This window comes from Polyodon spathula, chromosome 4, assembly GCF_017654505.1.
Source record: "Polyodon spathula isolate WHYD16114869_AA chromosome 4, ASM1765450v1, whole genome shotgun sequence".
Lineage (NCBI taxonomy): Eukaryota > Metazoa > Chordata > Actinopteri > Acipenseriformes > Polyodontidae > Polyodon > Polyodon spathula.
Window position 1 is genome coordinate 10,003,538 of NC_054537.1, and position 21,044 is coordinate 10,024,581.

General features: G+C 37.4%; 1 protein-coding gene across 1 annotated transcript in view; it reads left to right on the forward strand.

Moving 5' to 3' along the window:
- The window catches only part of LOC121313758 (cubilin-like), an 88,090-nt gene that overhangs the window by 59,949 nt on the left and 7,097 nt on the right, over positions 1–21,044 (forward strand). Inside the window, exons 46-57 of the mRNA XM_041246560.1 lie at positions 261–442; positions 1,027–1,198; positions 1,480–1,686; positions 1,887–2,036; positions 2,472–2,593; positions 3,130–3,355; positions 5,109–5,296; positions 5,651–5,807; positions 7,654–7,803; positions 10,105–10,293; positions 11,810–11,939; positions 12,335–12,552. Coding sequence (XP_041102494.1) covers positions 261–442; positions 1,027–1,198; positions 1,480–1,686; positions 1,887–2,036; positions 2,472–2,593; positions 3,130–3,355; positions 5,109–5,296; positions 5,651–5,807; positions 7,654–7,803; positions 10,105–10,293; positions 11,810–11,939; positions 12,335–12,552 — 2,091 coding nt within the window. The remainder of the gene's footprint in view (positions 1–260; positions 443–1,026; positions 1,199–1,479; positions 1,687–1,886; positions 2,037–2,471; positions 2,594–3,129; positions 3,356–5,108; positions 5,297–5,650; positions 5,808–7,653; positions 7,804–10,104; positions 10,294–11,809; positions 11,940–12,334; positions 12,553–21,044) is intronic.

The following is a 21,044-nucleotide window of genomic DNA, read 5'->3' on the forward strand; positions in this document are numbered from 1 at the left end:
CGTAAGGCTCAGTACAAAGCCTTGATTCAAATCAGGTCCTTTATTGATTGTTTCTTGACTAGAATGGCTGCCATAACAACTGAAATACCTCATGATTGCGCATTAAAGGATTTTAAAAAAAAGAGATTTTGCTGCTTTTTATATCATTTTTATATCTTATATGTGTTTAATGTTTATATCTATATCTGCATTTATACATTGGTACTATCGCAAAAGACTCAGTTACAACCTAGCTTGAACTCAAACTCTATCCTCTCTAGAGTGTGGAGGTGACCTCAATGCAGCGTCTGGAACGATCACCTCTCCCAACTACCCGAACCTGTACCCACACAGCCGGGTGTGTGAATGGAGAATCACTGTGCCAGAGGGCAGACGGGTGACCCTCACCATCAATGACCTGCGAATAGAAGAGCATCAGAACTGCAACTATGATTATGTAGCTGTAAGTACGAGCAAAGCTGCTGCTGTTATCACATTGTACATGTTCTTGTAAGTCAGTGGAGTAAATAGCATTAGACAGCGTTAAATATAGATTAAAGATCTTTACCTCTGTAAGAAATTATGCTGTAAGGAATCCATTAAATAGCATATCAACTTCAGTCACTGTGTGTATAATCATACCATGTTATGATTCCTAACTATATCTACTTTATAATGCATTATTTGATTTTTTTCACAATATTAAAACATTATGCATTATGTGACCGAAGGAGATATACTGTATATATTACCCAGTCCAGTGGGGCATCAGATTTAAAAAAATAAATACCATGAATAATGGAATGATTTCTTGCATTAGTGTTTCCCTCCCTTCTTTATTGCTTTCCATCCCATTTCTATGGAGCACAGAGTTATCTTCTTTTAATTTAAGTTTGTGGTTGTTTTAAATTTGTACCTAATTAAATGCAATTAACTACCAAAAAACCCAAGCGAATGCAAATTATTTCACATGAACTAACTTTAGTGGTTTGTATACTTACCCTTTGGTCCATGTACTTTTTATTGTACATGTTCCTTTTCCATCAGGTATATAATGGCATACTTCTCAGCGCTCCCATGCTGGTAAGGTACTGTGGAGAAGTAGATTCTGGAACACAAGTGAAGTCATCAGGAAACACCATGGCAGTGGTCTTTGTCACAGATGCTTCCGTTTCCAATGGTGGTTTTAGTGCAGACTACTCTTCAGATGAAGAAGCTGGTAAGTGCGCAATCAGCATCTTACTGTGGAAGACAGACTTCAAGAAAGCTGTCAGCGTGCATCAGTCCTGCAGATTGTAATGTATCAACCTGGTGACTATTAAAACATGATTGCTTCCCAAACGGCTTCTGAAATGGAAAATCTAATGGTTACTGTGTGTGGAAAAAAAAAACATACTCGCTTCTATTGTTGTACAGTGAATTAGCTTGTCAGATTAACCTGTTTTAAACAGTGTTTGCACATTTAAACAATCGCCTCTTTTCCTTGTTGTTGTGTTATAGTTTGCGGCGGTATCTTGAATGTTCCCGATGGGGGGAATTTCACCTCTCCTGGGTATGATGGTGAGAGTAGCTACGGCAATAACCTGAACTGTGAATGGATCATCCAGAACCCGTCTCACTTGAACTCCTCCATATCCATTAGTTTTGATGACTTTCACCTGGAGCACCACCAAACCTGTGATTGGGACTACATTGAGTTCAGATTCGGTGAGTTACACCAGTTCTGTAATACTGCTAAATGTAAGGGCATTTCAGAAGACACCTGTTCCGAATCCCTTGAGGAAAGCAGGCAAAGCCAAAGTACATCACAGATAAAAAATGTGTGTGCTTGCTTCTTTATGTCTCTTCAATCTACAAAGTGAAAATGCTTCAAAATGTAAATTACTTTCATGTTATGTCTGTCCCAGGCGATGCTAATGGGGAGTTACTAGCCCGGTTCTGTGGACAGTCTGTCCCCGCAGTGCCGCTGGTTGTTTATGCCCCTCAGATTTGGGTGCACTTCTTGTCTGACTACACTATGGGGGATATTGGGTTCCATGCCAAATATGCATTTACAGGTAAATAAAAAAATACTGCTTTTTCTACATACTGCTAGTGTTTATACAGTGCTCCCTTTTATAAGGAGGCCCAGTATACTGCAGCAGCAATATAAGTATGTCTAATTACTGTGTATTTACATAGTAGTTACTTAGAAAATTACAATGTTATTATGCATAGTTAAAATGTACTTAATGTGTAAACTATTTTGCCTGATATGACCCTAACCCTTTTCTGATACAACTGTGTACTTACATATATGGTGCTAATATGTTTTTACATTGTTTAACATTTAGATGTCCTCTTCAAAGCTCCAATACAGTGTACTGTTCAATGTCAAATGTACTAAAATCATCACAAAAAACCTGAGCAATTAGAGTTAAAACTAGAGTTGCTGTGACCAGTGTTCCCAGAAGAGGCATCACTGCTACTGTGTGTCCATCTCTGTCTCTCAGGCTGTGGTGGTTTGCAGACGGGAGTAAGTGGAGTTGTTACGAGCCCCAGCTACCCAAGTCCTTATGACAACGTGAACCGCTGTGCATGGTTACTGGAGGCACCTGAAGGCCACACTATAACTGTGAGTTTTTTTTTTTTTTCCTCTTCAAAACAGATTGTTTTATAATTTTTGAGTTAGTTTACGGATTAGTTACTTGGTTAGGCAGACTAATGTTGCTTACCATGTTTACTATGATTACAGTATATCTAAATTATGGATGCTGTTTGAGCAAAGCAGTTTAAAATATAACATTATTTTGTTTAAATTGAACTAGTAAGTGATTCGTTTTCACAAAGAAAATATGTATCTATTGGTTCCCCGTCTTTCAGTTTTAGTTTCTCAGCCTAACTATTTGGAAAATCATCAATGCACTGAAGTTCTCACTTGTTCAGGGTGGAAGAATCAGTATCCTTATTCATTGTGCTGAAGTAGCAGTCAAATAAATGAAAAAGGGGACTTAATTAAGGGAACTTTGCTTTAAGCATGAACAGAGATTATTTTAATCACCCATTATGCACCTTCTTCACTTGGGCTTTCTCAATACAGATAATGGACCTAAACATTTTACAAATGTACATAATAATCACTAAATGTAACTCTTTTTTTTTTTTCCCCAGCTCACTTTCAGCTACTTTGATGTGGAGCCACACACGGAGTGTAGGTGGGACTCTGTGACTATAATGAATGGTGGCTCCTCAGGATCACCTGTGATTGGACAGTACTGCGGTACCAACTCACCTGGAACTATCCAATCAGGCTCTAACAAACTTGTGGTGGTGTTTATCTCTGACCACAGTGTTCAAGCAGGTGGATTCTATGCAACTTGGACAACAGATTCATCAGGTAATGCAAATCTTATTCACAAAAGTAACATTTTATTTCATATTGTTTACAAACAGTCTGTGAAGTTAGAGGGTGTTTTTAAATATGTTTCATGAATACCAAAAGCTCTTATTTTGCATGCACACAGGACCTGCCATGCAACCTATGTTTAGCTTACTTATTGTCAAAAAAGCACACGCTGCATTATTTAAATGTCTTTGCACCACATGTGTGAGAAAACAGTTACCGGTAACCAGTAGTTTTTTTTAGACAACATGTTATCAACGTGTAACAGGAAGAATGAACAGTCACAGTCTTTCAGTATAGACACAGTCTTTGAGGATACTTTATCAATGAGGTATCTAAACTATTAGTAAAGAGGTGACAAATTAATCTGAAGATATCTCACCCCAAATTTAAAATACACTCATAATGCACATTTAGGGTAACATACTTTGATCAAAAGCAGATCTTGAAAGTCAGTGCTGTCTGCTGTTTGTATGCCCATAAACTGTGAGTTCTGTTCACTTTTACTACATTTCACAACTCCAAACTCCCAGTGTATATATGTTGATTCCTCTACACTGTGTTGATGACACACATGTTCATTTGCACATGATCTCAGCTTGTTGTCTTTACTGTGTTTGAGTGGAAAATGAAAAAGGTATTTCATGACCCGCTTGATTTTTTTAAAATACATGTATTCCCTTCAATCTGAAGAGCATTAGTTTGAAATAGCAGCACAATGGCAAGACCAGCCTCATGACATCATGGATTGCTGACCTTTTAGAAATTACTCTTATTTAAGTCTCTCTGGGGCTATCAAGAGACATTAAACCCCAGTCTGCATTGCTGTGGTAGGAGGAACATTACAGGGTTATGAGTCAAGGATTCGATTCCAAAGGGATTAGATTCAGATTTTATCATATAAGTGTACTTGCATTTAGAGCTTAACTGAAGAAAATCAGTAATACTTAAAGGAATGCTGGACAATATAAAATATTACTGTATCCAAAAATCACAATGGCTTTGTTGTATTGATTAAAAAAATACTGTATGGCATATTTCAGTTTTTCTTTCTTTTTTTTTTTTTTTTAACAGAATACCTAGTATCTTGACGATTCATTCCCATACAGAGCTAGGTCTATGTCAAAAATGTCTGTCAAAGCAAGGCATCCTGTTATGAGGGGTTCCTATTAATAGTGGATGTGTAAAACATTGACAGTGAATAGTTTTTTCAATAATATGTTTTTATTCAGTGCTTCCCTTTATAGTGTAGAAATGCATTAACTTTACAACATTGGACTAACGGAGATATTGCAACAAAATTAATTCACTGTGAAAATGTGCAACATTCCAGGCTTGGGCAAATCCACATGCGTCATACAGAAGATGTGAAGGATTGTTTCAGTTCATTGAGATGAAAGTGTGCTGGTTATAGCTGGCAACCAACAGAGCAAACCAGTCAGTTATATGTCTATATTTATAATACATTTTTAACTGTTTCTAATGACTAAGCAATGATTACATTTATTTTAATGAGTAGGTTCCAAGAATTATTAAAGTGTAAACGTGTCTGATCCCAGATTGAATGTATGATATTGTCTTTTAGGGTGATGTTGTTTTTAACGATGTGAAATGTTCTGGTTGTCTTGCAAGGACACTTGTAAATGAGGCCTCAGTCTCAATGGGTTTATTCCTGGTTAAAGAATGAATGAATAAATCAAACAAATAAAGAAATAAAGTGATGAGCATGCATTTGACATTTCTGCAGGCTGTGGTGGCACTATCCATGCAGATAGCGGTACTATCAAATCACCGGGCTACCCTCAGAACTTCCCAACTAACAGTGAGTGTACATGGAGGGTCATTGCCCACGAAGGCAACCATTTGGAAATGAGCTTCAGCAGTGATTTTGAGATTCCTGACAGTAGCGGACTCTGCCAAAGCAGCTATGTAAAGGTTGGTATTGCAGGGGAAGGCATATAGAGCTGATGCTATGTGTCATAGGTATTTTAGATGTTTTAAATTATAGTTATGAATACATTTGAACAAATTTGTTCTTTTAAACATTTCTTGTTCGTCATAAAATTCGGATTCAATAATCATGTATCATGTGCAGGTAGATAAACAGCAGGGGAAAGAAGATCAGAACGTTGTAATTGAAACAGGGCACCTTTGGAAATAATTAGCACCAGCGGGTATAGGAACCGCTGATGCAGCATGCAAAGGGCAGTCAGATTTACTGCATTGTTCTGTTAGATTTTGAGTATAGCCTCTCACCCCATCTTTCTGTCTCTTCCTCTGTCTCCACAGGTGTGGGGAGGCCCTGCTGAAGTGGATGAAAGGCTGCTGGCAGCAGGCTGTGGGACTGCTGCTCCAGCGTCGCTCATTGCTCCAGCCAATGTGATAACTACTAGGTTCCAGTCTCAAGGCATGGTTGGGAAGGGATTCTCAGCTGTGTACACCACCCGTACGTACTTCACAGTGACCCTCATATGCCTTGTTTTACAGCAAACCTGCCCCCTTGAATCCAAAGATGCCAGCTAAAAACAGACTTCAACAGTACTAGGTTGGACAATAGCACGGGGGTGCAGAATGATTTGTGGTGCAGGCAGTAGTGCCAGGAGGCTGTAAGCATATGGAATGCTGTTTAGACTATATAGGGCCAAGCAGCAGAGGTGCTCACTAAAATGTAACGTTTTTAAATTAGTTTTTGCTTTCCTGTTCCTTTATTCATTTGCCAGACTGTGGAGTACAAAGTGCTGGCTAAATGCCTTGGCAGCAATGGGAATACTGTGTTTTTCCCAGTTTGATGAAATGTTTGGAGTTCAGCGAGCGTAAAGGTTTGATACCTTGGCAATGACCCAGTTGTATTGTGAGATTCTAAGCCTGACTCTCAGACAATAGTTTGAAATGCACTGTTATTACATGCAGTTCATCCAGGCCAGTACACGGGCAGGATAATAAGCGACTTCTTACTAAGGAAAAATTTGTTCAGAATCCCTTCACTAATGAGTAGAAATTTCCTCAGATATTGAAGTTCACCAAGCAAGTAGCTTAATTCCCTAGTTTTGTGTGGTAAAAAGATGTTATGTAAATAAGATCTGTCAATTAAATAAATTGTGTTCTTCCAATCGTTATAGTTTCAAATGTCTAATTAAAAAAAAAAAAAAAATATACATATACATTTTTATTTAAAAAAAAAAAAAAGATATAAGGTACTACACTCAGTTAAATAAATAGCTTTTTACAAGCTATGCTTTCAGATTGTATTGCACTTCCTTGATCAAGATTAAGAAGTATGTAATTATTTTTTTTGCTACAACCAAGTTAACTTTTTAATAATAATATTACTCCTGCATGGGTAGATATTGAAGATACTGTAATAACTTTTGAGGGACATATGGGAAGGTGTAAGCATCCCATTGTAACCCTGGAAAATCGCTTCACCAGAAAAAAAAACAAAGTCATAGCATTCAAAACCATATTGGAAATTATATGTTTTCCCATAGTTGGATCCTCCAGGGTAAATATTTGTAAAGGAAAGGAATAGTGCATTTTAGACTATATACTTGTTTGTAATACAGTCAATTCTCATTAAAACTAACTGGGATTGGGTATATTTCCTAATACTAATTTTCTACCTGGCCAAATTTAGCAGTTGTTTATTGAAAATGACTTATTGTAATATGAATTAATGTAACACGAATTTCCTGTTAGTACTAATTATTTTGGAGATCCCCTAAGGGAAAACAATATGACTAAAACGAACAGCCCTCACTCAAACAGCGGAGTGCAAAGGGTACTGGGAAATTTATTCACTTGCATCCAGATTAGCGTCTCTCTTCTGTATTATTGTGCTATTTTGGGATCACTGATTTTGTGATGCATTTCGAGTTGCCATGGTGCTCAAGCATCATGCTATTTCCAAGTACAAGTGTAAAAACCTGCAGATAAAAGTTGAGGTGTTGAAACATTGCCTATGAACAGCAAACTGGATGCAAGTCATCATCTTGTCCAATTTGCTCAATACCCTGATGTTGAGGAAACCTCAAATGCAGCAATTTGCAATGTATACTTTTTAAGTTCACTTACAACTGTATTTTCAATAAAATGCACAATACTTGTAAATGTATAATACTTTTCATTGTTCTGTAATTGAAATTTGATTTCAGTGTTAATGTTACCTTAATAAAAATGACAGTATGAATTTGCTGGTCCCTTGAAATGCATGCTTAGAAGAATTGACTGTATATGTTTTAAATGCAAACACATGGTAGTGCTAACCTCTTTTCTGATTCTTCTATGTTTGCCAGGCTGTGGTGCTAACTTCACTGCCCCCGTTGGACGTGTTGTGTCACCCAACTACCCAGAGCATTACCCAGTCAACAGCAACTGCAATTACCTCATTGATGCAGGCAATCAGAAAATCGTTGTCTTGCATTTTGAGACCTTCCAAGTAGAATGTAAGTGTGTTCACTCTTGATCTTTTCAAATCTCCTTGGTGTGATTCAGATGGTCTAAAAACAATTCTGCATATTCAAAGTAGTTCCTGTATTTCCTACACATTATTATAATGTGAAAGAGGTTTTTCAGATCATTAAAAGCTTTGGCCTTTGCATTTCTTCACTTGACAAAGCAGGCCATATTTGTTCTCTTGTATTATGCATCACAGACTAATGAAAGTCTATTAAATGAACAGATGTATATTGTATTGTCCAGTTGTACAGATCTGTAACACCTAGCTCAGAATGTCTTTTTAATTCCATTAAGTGCACAGAGTACTAAACAGTCATCCAGTTTAATCAAATTCCATCAAAATAAATTCTTTTAACAGGGTTAGGTACAGTATGAAAGGCATAATTCAGTTTATTTGGATTGATGATGTGCTAATTCAATGAAACTAAATATTACTCTTACATTTTTTCATAGCATATTGAACCAGAACTGAAAAGTATCTTGGGTTTCAATAATTCTGTCTTAATTCACAAACAGTTACTTATTTGGGGAAAAATGTTAAAAAACAGTGCTTGGCTGTTTAAGGTTATTGAAAGATTCTAAACATTTCAGTATTCAGGATTGGAATTGATCGCTAAACGTCCTACTGTTGAATGGCATAAATTTGTGATCTCTTTCCTGCAAAGCATGTTGTTCTGGAAAACTGGGATAATTGAATAGTCCAGGAGTCCTTCCGTTCTCATTTTATTTACAGTACATATAATAGCTGTTGGTTGTGTACCACTACCATGTCATCAATGTAAACTTAATCTCACGTTCAGACAAGAAATGAACAGAATCCAGTCAGATTACTATGTGAATAATTGCATTGTTTTAAATAAATAAAGCATAGTAGTTGGGGTAAGCTTTGGGCAAGTATGATCATTACATACTGATACAATGTTTTAATACTTTTGAAGGTTTTTGCTTATAAAAAAGCTCAATACAAGAAGTATATTTATTTTAGCATGTATGGTGCCAAAGAATAAATGAGGTCCAGCAGTTGGATTTGATTTTAACCACGTGAAAGACCAAGCCCTAAATAATATTAGTTTATTAAAGACATCTGCAAAAGTAAAAGCAAGGTTCTTGTTGTCTGTTACAAAACCATGGCAAGCGCTGTCTTTTTTTGTGCCAGAAATCTAAAACGAGTACTCCATATTCTCCACTACTTTTATATATTTGTTTTACAGAATATAAAACATTTATTTAATAAACTAAATAGAAGATGTGGAGCTTCACAAGTATGCAGGCATTCTATCTTTTTGCTTGTTTGGACTCGTTCGTGCCCTGCACCTTTTTGATGAATGGATTTGATAAATAAACACTTTTGATTTATAAGCAAATAGAGAATTGAGAATAAGCATCCTCAAATCTTCTTTCTACGGGACATTTAAACATTTTGGGCTATAAGAAGTACTACTAGGTGTGCTCAAATTTGAAAATAATATAGGTCATGAACATGGAAACAAAGGGTCAACTTTGGATTGGAAGGGTCAACTTTGTCCACCCCTGCCCTTGATAAAGCTCCTCATCCAGTTATATTTAACCCTATTGTGCCATGGTTAGGCTGGAACATGATAAGTGTCAGTGTTCACACAAGGGTAGTGGAAGTGCACTGACCCATTAAAACTGCCCTTCAGCCTCTTTGACATAATAGCCTTGACCATTTAAAGCAAAAATACACTGACATATAAGATTGATTCAATTGCATCATGTAAGGATTGTAATCATGATTTCTGCATAGCTGAAATCCATGTATTTTTTCAGTCAAGCAATTCATAATGTTATAAATGGAAATTATGTTGTATTTACTTAATTACAGCTTTATCCAAGCTTTAGAAATATCACAAAAAATACACAACATGATTTTTTTTTTTTATATAAATTGGTGGTTTTATTGATAAAGACTTAAATTGGTATTTTGACAGCTGCAACAGTCATGTCTCTCAGTGTTTGTCTAAGTACAGATATGCTATTTATATGTTGTTTTATACTGTTCTTTTATTGACCTTTTGCTAAAAAAGCACAATGCATGAATCTATGAATGTTTGAGTCAAATGATCAGTTAAATAAAATGACATATTTATATATACAATAAAGAACATACTGCTGAGCTTACAATATTACCTTATTTGTATTGCTCAATATTTCTAGGTTTCACTTTTCCCTCTGTAACAGATTATGATAAATGTGTATCTGATAAACTTGAAATGTTACATGTTCTCAGCCATAGTACAGTATGTTGACTTGCTTGCTTTCTATTACAGCCCATTCAACCTGTGCTTATGATGGACTGAAGATATACAGTGGGACCACAGATACAGGAACCCCAATAACAACTCTGTGTGGCTCTCAGATTCCCGGTCCATTCACTACTTTTGGACCAATGCTACTGAACTTCTACTCTGACTATATAGTAGTTTCTAAGGGGTTCCTGGCTAAGTATGAGGTGATCCGTAAGTATCTTCATTCCACTTTATATTGTGATCTGTACCTTCATTCCACTTTATATTGTGATCTATAAGTATCTTCATTCCACTTTATATTGTGATCTGTAAGTATCTTCATTCCACTTTATATAGTGATCTGTATCTTCATTCCACTTTATATTGTGATCTGTAAGTATCTTCATTCCACCTTATATTGTGATCTGTAAGTATCTTCATTCCACTTTATATTGTGATCTGTAAGCCGAATAAATGTCTGTTTCAGACAGTGGAGTAGTTATGTATAGTATTACCAGTAGTAGGGATTTTTCATTTTACTGTACATTAGCATCCCTAGTGAAGCTTTGTTGTTTACAAGTAAAAGGCTAAAAGGCACATTATGTAGTGCAACATCGGGGGTGGCTAACAGTAGAACAGTAGGTAAACTCATCCATGTTCTGTTAGCTTTAAAAAAAATGTACTATTTATTTTTTAAAACCCTGATTTTTTGACAGTAGCAGTTTATTGTACTTTATTTAATAACGTGAGATAAGGTTGTGGTGTATTTGAGAGATTTTAACTTAGTGTTATGAGATTTTAAAAGTGTTATGTTTGACAGTTCCCATTGGAGAGATCAAGTCAGATTTGAGCAAGCTAGTAGTCAGCTTATCTCTTGCATTTGAGTTTGGCCCTTCCTGTTCAAATGCTTCATTGGTGCAGATTGCGATGCATATTTTTGTTTGTGCTGCATTTCCTAAATTATATCAGAACCTCTCTGTAAAGCACATTCAATTCGCCAAACAACAATCTGAGAAAGTGGGTATTTAACACTTATGTATGACCTTCGTTATAGCAAACAAGAAACTGCTTAGTTTTGTTTCTAAAAGAAAGTTAATGGTATTGGGAAATCTGTATGTTTCCTGATCTAAAATGTGCAGATTTGAACAGAAAGATTGCTAAAATAACTGTGGTTTCCCACAGATTGACTTGCTTTACTGTACTTGATGAGTCTGCACAAAATAAAACCAAATAGATTCTATGGAATGAACACTGCTGCCCCTTAGGCACTGAATCCCTCACGTGGTTTTCAGAGAGAGGCTTCTGTCTTGCTCTGCGTGACAGTCTATGTTGCACTAGAAAGAATATCAGCACTTCCAAACGGTCTGTAGAGATGAATCATTAGAATGGTGCAGCTCCGTGAATGTTTTCAACAGGGAAATCCATTATAGTATGGTGTTAATCCATTACAGATGGTCTGATTGAATGACATATATCTGCTGGAGCTCAGCAGGATACTTCTTATGATTGAATGTATCATTCAGACGCCCCGTCCAGTCACTCTGTGCACCCAGGGAAGGATATTCATTAATAACCAATTCTAACTAATTCTAGCTGCTTGCTAACAAGCCATTAGGTTATATAATATGCTGGATAAGCATTGCCATTCATATGTTAATCAGAGTTGTACTGTAGGTTGTTCAAAGTTAGGACATGTGTTTGAAATGACATTATTCTTATGTGTGTTCCTTTTTCTTTGTGTTTAAAGCCTGTGGTGGTATTTTCAACCAGTCTACTGGTACAGTCAGCAGTCCCACTCATTCAGTTTCTGACTACCACAGCAACATGAACTGCACCTATCACATCATTGTTGGAAACAACAGGGTTGTCGACCTGAAGTAAGTTATCAGTTGCTGCTTTGGAAAATTGCAAAAGAAATGTGGGCTCTGTAAAGTTGTAACCAATATAATGTTCTAAAGTTATGACCTTTCAGCTACACAAGAGAGACGAGTCTGATCCATGTGTCTCCAATCTTTGAAGACAAAAGTGTAAAAATAGGCTTCATATTTTCCAAGATATTTTGTATTACCCTATTGTGTTCTGAGAGAATAGGATGAAATAGACTAGCAGGCCACATCATTATCACTAATGAAGACACAATTGGAATTTTTGTTTTCAGTTTTTACACAACATACCAACCATGTAAGAAGAAGAATTGTACTGTTTGTGAAAGATTATTTCACCGTATACAGCAATGTAACAAAGTCATATCATTTGATTGTTTTCCATGTAGATTTAATTCCTTCCATCTTGAGGCCTCCTCCAACTGCGCCTTTGATTATGTAGCTGTCTATGATGGAGCAAACACCCTGGCCCCTCTCTTGGGCAAGTTCTGTGGCACGGTGATCCCTTCAACTCTGAAGAGTTCCTCAAACAATCTGTTCCTGGTGTTTAAGACAGACTACTCCGTCAACGCAGGGGGCTGGAGGGCCACCTTCAGGCAGACTTTAGGTGAATAACTTAATTCCACTGTTAACGAAGGTGTGCTGCTCAAAGACCTGTACACTGTAATACCAGATTCAGTCTTGTCAAAGTGCTGTATAATATCAATACTAACCTAAAGTCATTTCACACATATTTACTACAATGCATTTAACATTCATTCAGTTTCCTTATCAGATCAGCATATGATGTTCTCCCATCACCACAGAACCTAAACCTCTGGGTGGGTGAGGATCCCTTATGTCTTTTGTGTTTATCACCTGCAACATTAAGGCACATTTTGACAGGACGTAAGGTGAGTCTTAGCCAAGGACGGTTTACTTGGCGCCATTACCAGTTGCTGCGATGTTTGGCCTTAGCATTGGAAGACAAATGTAACCTGACCAATAAGTTGCCACCAGTTCCATCAAAGCATTACACACAAAAGACATTGTCTTGTGGTCTGGATCAGCACGCCTTATTCATCTGGTAGAGTTAACAGTGACATGGGAAGATGCTGTGGATGAGGCGTATGAGAGGAAGAAACTTCGGTATGCTCAACTAGTTGCTGAAGTGGAACAGCGAGGATGGAGAGTCAGAGTGTACCCAGTGGAGATGGGTTGTCGAGGATTTGTGGCACACTATACAATCCGGTTTCTCAGAGACGTCAGGTTCAGTGGCCAAGAGTTGCGTCGCACAGTGAAGAAGTTATCTGAAGCAGCAGAAAGGAGAAGCAACTGGCTGTGGTTGAGATGGAAAGATTCTGGATGGGGATCTCAGGCACAATATAAAGAAAGCAATGCTGATGTACAGGAAAGTAAGCTTGGCTGAGCTGAGTGGGGGATGGAGGGGGGTGATGCTGGGACACCAGAATCACTGTTGAGCCCTCTTGAGGTGTCGTGGGCTAGTCAACGAAACACTGAGGATGGAAGGTGCCCACTTGAAGACCCCAGAGATGTACCCTACTTAGCTCAATCCAGACGGTTGTCATGCTGACCCGCTGGGGAGACCGCACTGGGTTGATCCCTGGAGCCAGCATCGCAGCCTTTGTGTGTGCTGATGCGCTGGGGAGGCAAAATGAGCTGATCCCTGGAGCCAGCATTACACTTCAGCAATCAACACCAGACAGAAGGATATCTACATCATCAGATGGAAAACAACGCAGATGGATGGCGATGCAGATGGATCACATTTGTTTACTGCAAAGCTACGTCTTAGTTGGTGCTTATCTTGGCGAGAGCCGAGTTCAAATCAGCATGAAGTTCAACATCTACTCTCATGCAATGGAAATCATTCTTGTCAGAGCCCCCTTGAAATTATAACTACATTCCAATTACTGGTAATTACCCAAGGAGTTTTTTTATTTATATAGTTAACAGGTATATGCAACATATATTGTTTTTCCACATAATATTATTTCAGCAATTCATTTAGCTAAAGCAGTTGTAGCTCTGGTGGCATTTACATCACTTTAAACCTTCTGAAGTGTGACATATCTACTTGGTAGTCCTGCAATATCCAATAAGTAAAAGAAACCAGGAGGAAGACCAATAACCAGCGATAATATTTTAAGAATAATTTGAGATATAATTTTTTAAACCTCTTTAGTATGATTTTCAGTCACTTCTGTTATCTAATAGCAATATGCAGCTTCAGTTTGTGTATATTATTAGTTGTTTACAGGTTTAAATGCAAAGTTTCTTAAACTGTTTGTTCATGTGTTACTGTACATCTCTGTGTGGTTATAATAGACTTAGTGATAGCATAACAATCACTAGTCACACTGCTTTCCACGTGGTGAGGCTTTTTTGGGATGACATAAAAAGAAGTGTTTTGGAGGTTATACACTGTTATTACCTGTACTTATTAGGAGAGACAGTAAAATGGAAGGTTAAAGGCTACAGCTATAGTACTTGTCAGTGCACTTCATGTACAAAGTAGGCATTATCAAACAAAAGGAGTTGGTAACAGTCAACGCGATCTGGTTGGAGATCTTAGCATGCATTTACAAACCAACCAATAGGGTTAATGCCTGTGTCTAGCATTCAGAAACCTCAGACCAACAGCTGCGAATAAATGGGATGTGGAAACATTTTTTAGAGAAATTTCCAAACAAGGTCTGATTTCTAAAAACTAAAACGTAAATGAATGGGTAGGTTTTCTAGTTATTTTGGTTCTCTGTGACAAAGAATGCCTGTAGTAGAATGCATTTGTTTACAGCAGATGCTTCATATAGTCATATATTCTTAGTGACTTAATAAAATAACGACAATTAAAACTTCTTTGCTAACTTCCATCCCAGGACACAAACACTGCTTCGTGTAGTGAAGGAGTTGTTGAAGCGGAGGAGTGGGACAGCTTGCGCGTTGCTTAGCTACCCATCGCTCCTCTCTCCTGGTGGGGAATGAGTTGAAGGTCACCCTTGGAGTAAGCTGGTAAAGGAAGATGAATGTACTTCCTTAACACAAAGGGAAATAAAGAAATTAAATAGAGGAACAACCAGATCAGTGCAGTTCTTAATGCTGTATCTCCATGGCTGGTTAGCAAAATTACAAGATAAATCAGAGGCACAATGTGTGTGCACACAGGAAGATTGAAGTTCGTGGTAATTGCAATTCCTGGCAGGTAGTCCTGTGTTAAAGCATCCTTGTGTTTGGTTTAGTGCACTGGTTGTATTTTTTCAAAGGGCAGGTATATTGTTGTCACCTGTTTTTGACCCGATTCAGACTTTGCGGGTATATTGTAAAAATGAAATTAACTCAGGCCTTCATCTGAACAGTGCAAGTATAATTTAATAATTTACTTTTCATGACTAGTGAACAGTGACATTCATCTCCCGCCACGGCTGTAAATACAAAACTAGAACAGCAAAATTTCAGACACAATATCAGGATTACATGACAACCTCAGAATTTCTCACAGACCAAAGCTAAAAGCTGTACTTGAGTACTGTATACGCCAAGTAAAAGGAGACTACAAAACCAAGAACATAGTGCGACAGGGTCTTCCTCGGGTCACACGTGTGGGTAGCCGCTGCTCAAGCATACAGAGAACATAAGAAAGTTTACAAACGAGAGGAGGCCATTCGGCCCATCTTGCTAGTTTGGTTGATAGTAGCTTATTGATCCCAAAATCTCATCAAGCAGCTTCTTTAAGGATCCCAGGGTGTCAGCTTCAACAACATTACTGGGGAGTTGATTCCAGACCCTCACAATTCTCTGTGTAAAAAAGTGTCTCCTATTTTCTGTTCTGAATGCCCCTTTTTCTAATCTCCATTTGTGACCCCTGGTCCTTGTTTCTTTTTTCAGGCTGAAAAAGTCCCTTGGGTCGACACTATCAATGCCTTTTAGAATTTTGAATGCTTGAATTAGGTCGCCACGTAGTCTTCTTTGTTCAAGACTGAACAGATTCAATTCTTTTAGCCTGTCTGCATATGACATGCCTTTTAAGCCCGGAATAATTCTGGTCGCTCTTCTTTGCGCTCTTTCTAGAGCAGCAATATCTTTTTTATAGCGAGGTGACCAGAACTGAACACAATATTCAAGATGAGGTCTTACTAGTGCATTGTACAGTTTTAACATTACTTCCCTAGATTTAAATTCAACACTTTTCACAATGTATCCGAGCATCTTGTTAGCCTTTTTTATAGCTTCCCCACATTGTCTAGATGAAGACATTTCTGAGTCAACAAAAACTCCTAGGTCTTTTTCATAGATTCCTTCTCCAATTTCAATATCTCCCATATGATATTTATAATGTACATTTTTATTTCCTGCGTGCAGTACCTTACACTTTTCTCTATTAAATGTCATTTGCCATGTGTCTGCCCAGTTCTGAATCTTGTCTAGATCATTTTGAATGACCTTTGCTGCTGCAACAGTGTTTGCCACTCCTCCTACTTTTGTGTCGTCTGCAAATTTAACAAGTTTGCTTACTATACCAGAATCTAAATCATTAATGTAGATTAGGAATAGCAGAGGACCTAATACTGATCCCTGTGGTACACCACTGGTTACCACACTCCATTCTGAGGTTTTTCCTCTAATCAGTACTTTCTGTTTTCTACATGTTAACCACTCCCTAATCCATGTACATGTGTTTCCTTGAATCCCAACTGCGTTCAGTTTGAGAATTAATCTTTTGTGCGGGACTTTGTCAAAAGCTTTCTGGAAATCTAAATAAACCATGTCATATGCTTTGCAATTATCCATTATCGATGTTGCATCCTCAAAAAAAAAATCAAGCAAGTTAGTTAGGCACGATCTCCCTTTCCTAAAACCATGTTGACTGTCTCCCAGTACCCTGTTACCATATAGGTAATTTTCCATTTTGGATCTTATTATAGTTTCCATAAGTTTGCATATAATAGAAGTCAGGCTTACTGGTCTGTAGTTACCTGGTTCAGTTTTGTTTCCCTTTTTGTGGATCGGTATTACGTTTGCAATTTTCCAGTCTGTCGGTACCACCCCTGTGTCAAGAGACTGCTGCATGATCTTGGTTAGCGGTTTGTAAATTACTTCTTTCATTTCTTTGAGTACTACTGGGAGGATCTCATCCGGCCCAGGGGATTTGTTTATTTTAAGAGCTCCTAGTCCCTTTAACACTTCTGCCTCAGTTATGCTAAAGTTATTTAAAACTGGACAGGAACTGGATGACATGTGGGGCATGTTGTCAGTATCTTCCTTTGTAAAAACTTGTGAAAAGTAATCATTTAATATATTTGCTATTTTTTTTTCTTCATCTATGATTTTGCCATTTGTATCTCTTAAACATTTAATCTCCTCTTTGAATGTTCTCTTGCTGTTGTAATATTGGAAAAACATTTTGGAATTGGTTTTAGCTCCCTTAGCAATGTTTATTTCTATTTCTCTCTTGGCCTTTCTAACTTCCTTTTTGACTTGCATTTGCAGTTCTGTGTACTCTTTCTGCGTACTTTCTTTTTGGTCCTTTTTTAATGCTCTATAAAGTGCCTTTTTTCGCTGAATATTTTTTTTAATTGATCTATTAAACCATTTTGGCAATTTAGTTTTACATTTAGATTTGTCTACTTTAGGGATGTAATTGTTTTGTGCCTCTAGTACTACATTTTTGAAGAACAACCATCCTTCTTCTGTGGGTGTTTTCTCTATTTTACTCCAATCTACTTCTGTTAGTCTCTGTTTCATACCTTCATAGTTTGCTTTTCTAAAATTGTAAACCTTAGCTTTAGTCATTTCTTTTGGGGATTTAAAAAACACTTCAAATGAGACCATGTTGTGGTCTGAGTTTGCCAGTGGTTCTCTGACCTCTGTTTTAGTTATTCTATCTTCGTTATTTGAAAAGACTAAATCAAGGCATGCCTCCCCTCTAGTGGGTGCCTTCACAAATTGTGTTAGGAAGCAGTCATTTGTCATTTCCACCATTTCTATTTCATCCTTAGCGCTACCCACCGGGTTTTCCCATTTTATTTGGGGGAAGTTGAAATCCCCCATTAGTATGGCTTCTCCTTTGCTACACACATTTCTAATGTCATTGTATAACAGATTATTGTGCTCACCGTCTGAATCTGGCGGTCTATAGCATGCTCCTATTATTATGCCTTTTGAATTTTTGTCCGTTATTCTGACCCATATTGATTCGGTTTTATTTTCTTTGTCCAGGTTTAACACCTGGGCTTCAAGACTGTTTCTTATGTATAGCGCTACCCCTCCTCCTCTTCTGTCCTGCCTGTCTTTCCTATACAGTGTATACCCACAAATATTATATTCGTCCCCATCACTCTCAGACAACCAAGTTTCAGTAACACCTATCACATCATAGTTACCTGTTAGTGCAGTAGCTTCAAGTTCTAGAATTTTGTTTCTGATACTTCTAGCATTTAGATAAATACATTTAATGGTTGTCTTACCTGAGTTGTTGTTCTTGTTTTGATGCGGTCTCCCTTCTGTTTTTTTGTTGATTTCTCCCCCCTTCCTTTCTAGTTTAAATGCTTCCGAACCTGCTCGAGGATCTTTTCTCCGAGTAGAGAGACTGAGGTGGTGTTGAAACGCCGGCACAGGCGCGCAGGATTTATTAATAAAAACATAAAACGAAAGTAAAATAAAGGTGGTCATGTGACGTTACCAGCGATGGTAACGCACTGAGGACAAATACAGCAAACTGTACATGAAGTGCAAAATAAAACACAATACCCCAAACTATAACTCAAAAGGTACCGTGAAAACGGCAGGCCTTGCAGCAGCCCCGATCACAGCGATCGCCATGCTTTTATACTGAAGCTCCGTTGAGACACGCCCACCCGCCCGCTGGAACAGCTGATTGCTTTCAGCTGCTGCTCCACGCAGACTGGTAATCGTCCCCAGCGGAGCGCCACAGCAGATAAACAATTAAATCAATATTAATCAACACAAACATACAATAAACTACATATTTCATTGTGCAAGGCTTACGCTTTGCCACACATAGACACAAAGAATCACTGAAGAAATGTGGTGTGTAAATGTACAATATCACCCCTGCCCAGCACTTTGCACTCCCTCTTCCATTCTCCACATTCTGATTCCCCTGCGCAATTTATTTTGGATCGGATGTGGCTGTGGGAGGGATATTTTTTACGCTCCTTGTGCTTGACAGACCAGAGTTGCATTTTTCGGCAGTCAAAGGACAAAAATTGCTTTTTGTTTCCTTAGTAACAAGAGAAAATCAGCTTAAACGCAAAATATATTGCTGTGACAAAATACACATGGGATATATTTAAAGGAACTGTGTAACGGTAACCATTGATATGTGATAACTGACATTGTGTGAGCCACATGAAGAGTTGCTGACTGTTTATATAAAAGGCAATGATTTAAGAAATAAAAAACTCGATTTGTAACAAGGAACTCCAGCTGCTATGCCAGCTTAGTTCAAATGACAGGCTTCTAATATAGCTATTTCAAAAGCAGAAAACAGTCACATTTGTACTTTTAAATTGACCTTTTCCATTCTTATTCATTTTGGCAGTGGCATTATTTGTTTAAACAATTAAAGAAATTCAGTTGCCTTCCCAGTGCTCTTACCCGAGTCATGGATGAATGTAATAACAGGTTTTATCAACCTCATTACTGAGGATTAAATACTAAACCGTCACACTTTGTGTTCATGGGCCAAAAGCAGGATGTTAAGACAAGAATCTGAGAGCATAAATAAGGCCAAATAACTTCTCCAGGATGTGAGAGCAGAAACGACAATTGAATCTAAACAGCAGGAACATATTAGTTAAGCTAACTCTACCAAGTTGCTTTTATGAATACTAATATAAAGCAAATGTGGAGTGGTTTCTATAAACTGTAAGGTTAAAATATTGTTTCAAACAATAGCGTAATTAGACAATAGAAAAATAGAGCTTGCATCTTTGGAACTAATATGCATAAATAGAGAAAAAGCTGTTGAGTTGTTGTTATATATAAAAAGGAATTCAATGCAGTAAGCTTATTTCTAGAAGTGTTTGCCTGATTTCTGAGAAGCTTCAAAAGCTTGTTCTGTGAGATTATATAGACCTCTAGTGGTCACACTGTGTTATGAACATAACCAGATGTGTATAATACAGCATTGCCAAGTCATGACCAAACAATCAATTAACTGATATATTTGTTTATTGATAGCCATAATTAGATAGACTTCTAGTTATAAATAATTAGCAAATGTACAGTGTGGAAAGATAATTACATGGTGTAGGTTTGCAGATAGATAACACCCAGTCCCTCCTGTATGAATTTGATCTGGATTAAAGGGGTTCAACTATTATGCCTCATCTCAAATGTCGTTTGGTTATGCTGGCAGGGTTCTCCATGTTAGATCTCAAAGGGTTTAAGAATGTGATTGTTAATACAGGCTCACGTTAATGAGCGTGTCATACAAATGCATTAGAACCAGCTTCAAGCTGTCGGGTCTATAAAATCAATAATTGTCCCCGTCTTTCTTTATTAATCTGATGTGCTGATGTTAATGAATTCATCTTTACTGAAACTGAATTTAGACTCTGTATCTGCACTCCATATCCTCAGGAAGGATCCTGTCCCCTGAACAGGGTTCAGGGGTTTCCTGTACATTAGTGAGCGATAAAGTGAAGTGGGACCACTAGTGAAGACCCTTGGTGGAGGGCACTATAGGAACCTAATTTGTACCAGTATAAGTAGGTAGTGAAACATGAATTCTACTGCATTTGTTGCTTTGTTATATATTATAAATATTAATAAGCACAGAAAATGCCTTATTGAAATGTCAAATTGTATTTTAAACCCCAGCATAATCTCTACTACCCTATTCACACAATTAATATAATGTGTGTTCATCACATATTGCACAAATTGGGATTTTTATATTGTTTTGAGGAACAACACTGCCCTCTATTGTATAATATGGCATTTTCTTTTATATATATATATATATATATATATATATATATATATATATATATATATATATATATATATACACACGTGTGTATGTGTGTGTTTTAGCTTGAAAACAGCTTTTAATGTTGCTTCCTGAGCATAAGG